This window comes from Microchirus variegatus, assembly GCF_963457635.1.
Source record: "Microchirus variegatus genome assembly, chromosome: 13".
Taxonomy (NCBI): domain Eukaryota; kingdom Metazoa; phylum Chordata; class Actinopteri; order Pleuronectiformes; family Soleidae; genus Microchirus; species Microchirus variegatus.
Window position 1 is genome coordinate 13,383,246 of NC_139814.1, and position 9,774 is coordinate 13,393,019.

The 9,774-nt window shown below is 39.1% G+C and overlaps 1 protein-coding gene across 1 annotated transcript; it reads left to right on the forward strand.

Annotated features, from left to right (window-relative positions):
* Positions 1-2,720: 2,720 nt before the first annotated feature.
* LOC310935564 (receptor-transporting protein 3-like) lies at positions 2,721-3,926 on the forward strand (the record flags this gene model as incomplete). The annotated part of the gene is made up of 3 exons (XM_083899494.1): positions 2,721-2,810; positions 2,938-3,106; positions 3,584-3,926. Exons 1-3 carry the CDS (start codon positions 2,795-2,797, stop codon positions 3,924-3,926), a joined length of 528 nt encoding a protein of 175 aa, XP_083755620.1. The 5' UTR covers positions 2,721-2,794.
* Positions 3,927-9,774: the final 5,848 nt, after the last annotated feature.

A 9,774-nucleotide genomic window follows, 5' to 3' on the forward strand; every position in this document is an offset into this window, starting at 1 on the left:
CATCTATTATTACCACTCGTGAAATGACAGTAATGATTATACATGAATCCGTGTAAGCAAGGGTCTGATTAGGAAAACTGACATGACTACATGCTGTTGCTGGCATGTGTTATTATTACTACTGTTAATATTCCTCTAATTGATTTTGAATATATATTTTAAGATCTAATGAATGACTTTAACATGGCTTTATATATAAAAAAAATGTTTTATTCTTCTCATTGTTCCTTACAAAAGGCTTGGTCTTCACCTTTGGACTTTGTTGTAAACCAAACAGGACGAATGTGGACGTGACGTGATTGAGGTTGAAGGATCCTCTGGATTAAAACAGGTTTAGGTGTTAAAAAAGCACTTAAGAAAGCAAAAAACAAAGAGATGAAAGATAGTGTCACTCCCCCTTCAAAGTGGAAAGATGACCCAGATTAGTGCTTTGCGATCGAGAACTCTTGGTATTTTGTTTGTTTGTCTGAGAACGTCTGTCTGTCTGAGGTACAGATGAGGAGAGCACACTGCAATGCACTGATGGATATCTGTCACCTAACAGGTTCAAAAGAAAACTTGGTAACTTCTACATGTGCAAGAAAATACCTTTATAATAAAAAAAAAATTAAAAAAAATACAATAGTTGCCGTCAAATGTCTACTTTATTTAATTAAACATAACATTTTTAGAGTTACTACATGAAAACTTGATTAGTAGAAAGACAGAAATTGGATAAATCTACTGATCACTGAACAGGCTACTTCACTGTCTGTGGCACTGTCTGTCTTATGCTGCCCCCTACCGGTGGACAGGAGTGTAATCAGCTGCGACTTCAAGCACCTACATCAAACTTTTATTGTACTTACTGAAAATGAGAATGAAAGAAAGAAATTATGCATTAAATGGACACATGTTATTACTGTGACAGCTGAGGGAAACTGGGGCAGAAAATAAGAAAAGCTGCTTAGAGAAAATAATAAAATAATTTGACATAGTCCATCTGTGCAAATTAGAAAAACAACCAAAAGGATATATATATATATATATATATATATACATACATGTATATATGTATATATATATAAATATACATATATACATATTAAATTTAGTGGCAGGCTTGTTTGTAATCTGGATTTTTGAATGTAATACCAAAAAGTCCCTGCCTGCAGCCAAAAACAATAAAAAGACAACAGTTGTTTCTCACGAGCTGCAACTCCTTCAGGTTACATGAGTAACCCCTGGCTGCAGCCCGCAGATCGAGGAGTGGCTCAACATGGGTGGAGCTAAACGACGTTTGACTCCACACACGTTGAGCCACTTACTCACTTTCCCAATACCTGGCGGAAGAGGGAGAACGTTACTCTCTTATTGCGCGCTTTTCTGCCACGAGGTAAGTTGCCGTTCGTTGTTCGTGTAAATTATTAACTAATTTATGGATAAACGAGCAAGTTGATAATAGAACTATTCATGCAAGTAACTTGTTACTTAAGCCTCATGTTTATCTCGTGTGAATAATAGCATTCAGGTGGTGTTTTTGGCAATTTTCAAGTAGAAAATCCAGGTATATAAACACAGTATCTAATGCGCTGTATTTATGTGTTTCTACCCTAGAATATAATATAATAAAACCCTAGTGTGAGAGAAATAAAGAAGGTTAATCAATAATTGAGATACATCCCTTCATTCTCTGTGTCCATTTGTTACCTACACTTACTTTTATTGACTGTGTGTGTGTGTGTGTGTGTGTGTGTGTGTGTGTGTGCATGACAAGTATTGATACTTGCCATTGTAAAGCATTCATGGAACGCTTGAGAAATGTACTTGATTAAGCTATAACATCTACCTTTTTCTATTTACAGATCAAACGTCTGGGAGTAAATTCCATCCATCGTCTACTGTTTTATCCTCCACGGGAGGGAGGATAGGGAGATTTATTAATAAAAATCATTGATGCAAAGTCTTCTGTCTTTGGTTCATTTGACTTAGCTAATATAATTGAGTGTAAAAAACATGTGTATATGTGTATGTGTCTATGTACAGTACATATATATGTGCATATGTACTGTATACATAAGTAAGAAGCCGTAAGAAGTATGTGAATTGTGAGTATAGAGGACTGCAGGTGTCACAGAAAAAGTAATACAAGATGTTATTAATTTGCCGTTGTAAATGGTAATAAAAATTGAAATTATAGCAACAACTTGTAAATTATGTTTTAATCCATCAATAAATGCTTGTAGTTTAAAAAAGGATTTACAAAACAACAATTATATAATTATATTATCTCTCGCTATATATATACTATAATAAATTAAATAATATTGCATTTAAATAATTAAATAATAAAATATAATATTATATATAATATAATATACTATAATAAATTATATAATATAATATAATATATATATATATTTATTGTTATTATACAGCATTGACGTTTGAGTATGTGCTGCCTGATCTCCGCCACCAGATGTCACTCGCGCAACAGGCGGAGTCAAACGTTTAGCTTCACGTTTAGCTCCACCCACGTTGAGCAACTCCTCGATCTGCGTGCTTCAGTCAGGTGCAGTCAGGTGCACTTGGAGTAACATTGGTTTTCCGTGATGCTTTATCAGCTGACACGCAGTTGGACATTTGATTAAGATGGAAAACGAAACTTAGAATCAGCTGGAAGTTAAGTTTCGTTTTCCCCTGAACAGGAAATAAACAGAGAATATAAACAGAGAAGCCAGGGACAGAAGCTCACAACACAACAAACATTCAAGACTCAAGATTCATTCAAGATCAGCCTCTCTGATCATCGACCATGGACAGATCCACAGGTAACATATGTTTTAATAATACATTAATGCTTCACAATTAACATAGATTTTTAGTCTATGTGTTATTATGATAATTATTATTACAACAACAACAACAACAATCTGTTTCTTTTTTTAACTTGTGCAGTGTGGGCTCCTTCTTTATGGCTGGATATATTTGATGAGTTGTATGATGAGAATCAGCTGGACAACAGAGACCATTGGACTCTCAACTTCAACTACAGTCTGACGGACGAACTCACCACAAAGAAACGGAAGGAAGGTTGGAAAATCAACTGTCAACATGTCTATGGAAGGTATGCATCATTGTTTTTATATATTATTTCTCAAGGTAACTGAATATATAGTAGTAATAATGGTTTTATTCAAATTAGAGTTAAAAAATGTATTATAAAACTATGGCGTAATCCACAGGCAGTGGTGTTGTGCTTGCCCACACTAATTAATTTTGCAATGTAACATAATGCAATGGGGGTCAGGTTATTTATTTTGGAAGCTAGGAAGAAAAAAAACATTAAGATTTAAAAAATCTGTCCTGGCCAAATTAGACAGCAGCACAGTTACAAAGTACAGAGTCAGCAGCCATACATAACACACTATAAAAACATAAAGCAATCAATGTTTTCAGAATCATAAGCATAAAAAAACCACCATAAATCAGAGAGAACATTTACAGACAGATGTGTCTGCTTCCAGCATTCTCCTAAAAAAAACATCAGCAGAACTAATGGATAACTGTGGAGTTTGATATAGACTTCTTATTTCCCCTCCAGCTTCGAGTGTGACTCCTGCTTCAGGACCTGGTTCTCGGTGAAGGTGGTGGTGGTGTTCCATTACCGGAGGCGAGGTAACCGAGGGACAGTGATCATGCGGCCTTTCCGTCAAATGTGTCGCCAGTGCCAAAGCAATCGGTTTAATTTCCCTGGTTTCTCAGAGAAAGCTGTTGAAGAGACTTTGTTAAAGCTGCGTTCCAAAATCCGAAAAAATTGCTACGGCGTCGAAGATGATGATGATTCAGAACCAAACTCACAACAGAGATACACCAAACCACACGAGACATCACTGTGTGAAGCCTGCAGTCAGGGCATCTGCAAGCAGGTCGAGGAGTGTGTGTGAGAGAGGGTTTTTCTTTCTTTTCTTTTCTTTCTTCTGTCTTTAATTTCAATATTGTCATATGTGTTCTGGAAAACATTTATCCTATATTTTATTTTAAATCTTTCTAATTATGTTCATTAATAAAATTATTATTTTTTTAAGAGTGGCTGTTAATAGTGTTATTAACCAAGTTGTCTCCATACTATTAATTTAATGAATACATTATCAAATGCATGTACTCATAGTTTAGTCCATGCTCTCTATTAACAAGGTTTCTGACGGGGGCAAGGGTCTCAAATTACTGTAAAAATACATAATTAAAACTTTAACTGGTTAACAAGCTTTATTTAAATAGCACTTTTCTGAACAATTTAAGGTAAGTAAGGTAAATATTAAAAAAAAGTATTGAAACAAATCTAAAAGCAAAGAAGTAGGTTATTACGCAGCGACACTAAAATAAGAGATAATATAAACCGACTGGTGATCATTTAACTCTCTAAATCACATGTTCAATCACAAACTCGAGGCCCGGGGGCCAGATGTGGCCCGCCACATCATTGTATGTGGCCCACGAGTGATTAACTGGTCTTAATAATCTGTGTTAAAATAGGTCTATGCTGCTTTAAGGTGTGCATTGACCATAAACTACATTTCCCACAATGTATGGCGATTGCGTTACTCACAAAGTGACTGTATCCCGCCACTAGGTCGCAGTGTGTCATTGTGGCGGGATACAGTCAGCTCAATTTCGCTGTCGCATGATGCATAACAGCGAAATTGAGCTTGAGACTGTGATCGCAGCAGAATGTGTTCACAAAAGCCACAACCAAAAAAAACGATGAGGCAGTGAAAGCTCGCTTTATTGTGGCTGAAGAAATCACCCATGCTTCAAAGTCTTTTTCTGAGGGTGCGTTTTTGAAGCAGTGCATGCTGAAGGTGTGTGAGCAGGTCTGCTCTGACCAGATACAGACTTTTAAAACTGTTAGTTTGTCAAGAAACACCATCGTGGACCAGGTTACATCTGTAATGCATCATATTTGTAACTTGAATAAGTAATAAATACAGGAAGTTATTTAGCTACGGAGTTGTTACGGAGTAGTTGCCTTTATTTTACATTATATTTAGAGTTACATTTATTCTGTATGACAGTTACATCTGGCCCTTTGAGGGTAACCATTATGTTGTTGTTGAAACAGTGGCCGTTTCTCACTTTTCTGTGTGACGGAACGCAGTTTTAAGATAATTTGAGGCGAGAAATTGGCCATTTAGGGTCTAAACATGTGCTGTGTGTGTTAAGATATGACGTATTTATAGTTCGGCAGCGGCGTTATCGGCGGGGATCAGCTCCGCCTCTGCCAGGACGCCCGGAGCGCACTGATAGCCGGCACAGAGCAGCTTCGCTCGGCCTGTCCTGAGGACCAATCGCAGCTCTTGCCGTCTCCGTTGTCCCTTGACGGAGTGACGGACACTTAAAAAATATTTCGTGCAGACGGAGACTACGCAGAGGCTCTTCGACAGTCTCTGCGTCGACGCAGAGTCTCTACGTAGCCTACGCAGAGCACTTTACGCAGAAGTATAAATTGGGCTTTAGTTGACAGAAACACTGATATAATATGACACACAGGAAGATGGCAGTAATGCAACATCATGGATGCAAGCTGCCAGTTCTTCGACTAAAGACATCTAGCAGGCTGTGCACTTACTGTAAGAGGTGCAATGCTGACCTCCACTGTTGGGAGTTCCCAATTACATTGCAAGCTCATTTTAAATCCAATAGAAAAAAAATAAAAGACAAAGGATATCACAGCACTTTGAATCCCCTCATCAAAGGATAGTTTAGAATCACTAGATAACTTCTACATTTCTTGGCAGAGGAGCCAAGGTCATCAATGAATTTAAGAAAGTTAAACTAGGGCAGAGGGTTTCAGTATCAAATGCATAATGAGTACATAATGGGACTGGGTGATCTGGCCAAGCGGGTAGCATGTATAAGAACAGGAGAGGGCCTAAGACAGAACCTTGGGGAACACCAAAACTCAGCTGTAGAAGATGCGTTGCCCATGGTATTTGAAAGGTTCTGTTGGTGAGGTCGTGTTGAGCCTTTGATTCCTACTCAAGAATCAAGGCAGAGTATGTAGTGGTCAATCACGTCAAAGGCAGGACTTTGATGTAAGAGAATTAGAATAGAGGGGTTAACTCTCTGTAGGCAGCAGGCAAAAGCTTGTTAGTGACTCTGACAAGGGCTGTGTCAGTGCCACGACCAGCTCTAACACTTCACTGGAGTTTATTAAAACGCTGTAATAATAAATTGAGCACTTAACATCTGGGTAATTTGGAGATTGGCCTGGAATTATTCAGGGACATTCCAGAGGTCGTTCCAGTTGCAGGTTCTTAAGTAAACGTTCTGGGAAAATGCATCTCACTGGAGCTATATTTAAAATATGATGAATTACAGAGCAGATGGTGGGAAACCACTTTTTTGAGGAGTTTAGAAGAGATGATATCAAGAGCATGGGGGGGAGGGATTTATACGGCAGGCAAGCTCATAGGCTGTCACTGAAACTGGGTCAAAGAGGCCAAGTTTAAGTGAAGGATACAGCGTGGATCCTGTTGGATCGGAGACAAATAACAAAAATTAGAAAGGAATTTTTTAGGAGCCTCAGCATCAGGCTCGGGAAAGGAAGGAGAGACCACACAGCACAAATCACTTCAAACCGAATGTTTGGATTGATTATGACTGTTTTTTGATATAATATCTGATAATTAAGCGGTCAGCATCTTTGATTGCAGTTTGATTTGTGACCATATTCTTTTTGAGAGCTTCAATTTCAGATTTATTGGCCACCCACTGCCTTTCATGCTTACATGTTAAGTGTTTTCACTTAATGTTACTTTCATACAGTTAAAATGATCCAAATACCCTTCACTAACAGGACCCTATTTGAGTTTGGTGCCTCATATTCATATCCTATTCCTTTTTCAGTAGCTTTTATGTCATGTGACCCACTGTCTCCAAACCAATGACAAATAGTATTTACTGCCTCAGACCACTGTGGAGTATTAAAACTTTTTTTTTTCACAGTACACAATGTTATACTTCACCCAAACTTGTTATACACTGTTATACATATTAAAGGTCCAGTGTGTAACATACTAAATACATCCATACATGAGGGTCGAAATGTATTGAATTGCCACCAGGGGGCGACTCTGCTGGTTGAACTCTGTTTTAATGGAAGTCTATGGGGAAATTATCTTACTTAGCCAATCAAGTGCAGTCGAAGTATGAGAAAAGTCGAAATTATGAGATACTATCTCATAAATATGATATAGAAAGTCATTAACAATTATCTCATAATTATGACTTTATATCTCATAATTTCGACTTTTTATCTCATAATTTCGGCTTATTATCTTATAATTCTGACTTTTTATCTCATAATTTCGACTTTTTATCTCATAATAATGACTTTTAATCTCATAATTTCGACTGTTTATCTCATAATTTCGACTATTTTTATCTCATAATTATGACTTTCTGTATCATCATTTTGACTTGGTATCTGGCTATTTTCCCCAAAGTGGTGGAAACGGGCTTCCATAAGTGCAAGTTAGAATAGTGACATAGAATAAATTAACATTCAAAATACCTGTGGGGGGAAAAAAAAAAGGCACAACAAGTTGATTTATATGGTTATTTTTTCATTGAATGTATTTATTCTTGACCTTTTTGGGTTACCAGATGTCCCTGAGTGAACGCAGACAGCCGACCAATCAGGTGCGAGCCCTCCGTGTGACAGTTGGTGGCGCGCATGCGTAGAACTCTTTTCTTTTTGGCAGCAACAACAACACTCAGAGAGCAGGAGAGAAGTCTCGCCCCTCCACTCTCAGCAGCAGCGGCAGCAGCAGCGATAGCGGCAGCGGCAGCGGCAGCGGCAGCATCACCGGCTCCGGTGGCTGAAAGGAGGATGGTCCAGCAGAAAAGCAGCCTCGGGTGCGAATGACAGTGATACGCTAATGGCGTATGATTTCCGTTGGTTAACGAACGTGCAACTGGCAACCAAGTGTATCGACCGTGTAAGTAGAACGGTGTTGTCGTCCTGCTGTAGGTAGTTGATGCTAACAGAGAGCGCTAACGTAAACCTGAGAGGGACAGTCCGCTAGCTCCGGTAACTACAGGCAGGTTGGCTCCCTCTGGGTGTGTGTGTGTGTGTTACCGTGTTCACCACACCGCCGTTACGGCCGTGCTGAAGCTTGTTCTCGGATACAATGAACACCGAGCAGTCGCTTTCTGGCCGGTGTCAGTGATTCACGTAGACTGACAGCTTGTTGAACAAAGGAGCTTTAACCGTGGGGCCGCGTGGACGGAACCACGCAGAGAGAGACTAGAGAAGTGGGCTGCTGTTTGTGTTTGGGCTGTATTTCATGCTGCTGACACACTTCTTCTTCCAAGGATAACCACGCGAGGTCTGACCTGAATTTTGCTGATACACGGTCACCCGGCTCATTGTCGTAAATGCCGGAGTGCTTTTGAAGTTGCACCGTGTTTCATTCTGAAGCTCTTGACTTTTTACTCTTCCAGAGAAAGTTTTAATGTTTCTCCTGACAGCCTCACTCGGGCCTCGACTCGAGCAGAGAGGCAGCCGCAATGAGATCCACCCATGATTTGGTTAAGCTGTTTTGAGTTAATGTGCATCAGCTGACATCAAGTTTGCATGACAGCAGTGTCAGTGAGATGCTCATGTTTGTTTAAAGGACATCTTGCAGTGTGAGGAGCAAAGTGGTGACTGTTGGTTTGACTTTAAAGCTTTTGGCAGCGAGGGATAAATGTTTGTTTTCATATTTAGATGTTGGCTGAATATAGCTAGACTGTAGACATCTTATCAGATAGATGCTTTATTGAGCCCAAAACTAGGAAATTAAAACTGCGAAAACTGGGTCAAGTGAAGTGACTTCTGTTGCATTGTAATTTGCTCTTTGTAGCTCTTTCCTTGCTTTCTGGAGGCAGCTATCTCTGTTTCACCATGGTTCTACTGCAGCCTAAACGGGCAAACCAAACATGAGCATGTGTTTACTTTCCTTCAAGAATGTAAATTTCACCATAGTTCCCTGAAGCACACGGGGAAGAGAGTTGTGAACAGAGGAGTTCACTGTTTGCTGTAATTGGCTCTTGCACCAGTAGAGATCACTAATTCTTGCACACTGGACCTTTTTAAGCATTTGGCATCTTCTTCTCCTTCTGATTGTGATAATAATAATCATTTCCGATAGGCTGCACACTTACAGAGAGAGAGCTGAAGTGCTATGTGCTTGTTTAGGTTTCTTTCAGTAAAGTCTATAATCAATTAGATCTACTGTCTTGTGTTACAGCAGCACAGTAAGATCTGGCCACCAGGATGAAATGACTGAGGGCAGGGGCTGTTAAAAGGAGACTTTTAAATAACATATGACTATTTTTTGAGCCCCTCGTGGTGCCTGGCCTTTATCGGGCAAATAATAAACTGTACAAAATATAAAATATGAGAGAAAAAAATAATTAAATGTAAAAAGGAGTAAAATATAATACACCACCCCAAAGGACAACAGATGTCTGAAAGCTGACAATTGGTCCTTGGGCTTTATAGTAGTTAAGTTGAGTACACCAGTCCAATCCAGTGACTTTTGTATAAAAGTTTTTACACTGGCTCAACCCTAGTCCAGACTTACTGTTGTTATTCAGTGTGAGAAACGGTGACTGGCAGCGACACAGAGGAGTGAAGTGAACTGGAAGTAAACCAGTGGGCACAAAACAGAGCCAAGCAGACAGACTGACCTATTAACTATCATAAATCCACATCATCACCACCCGCTCATCCGCATACACACACTT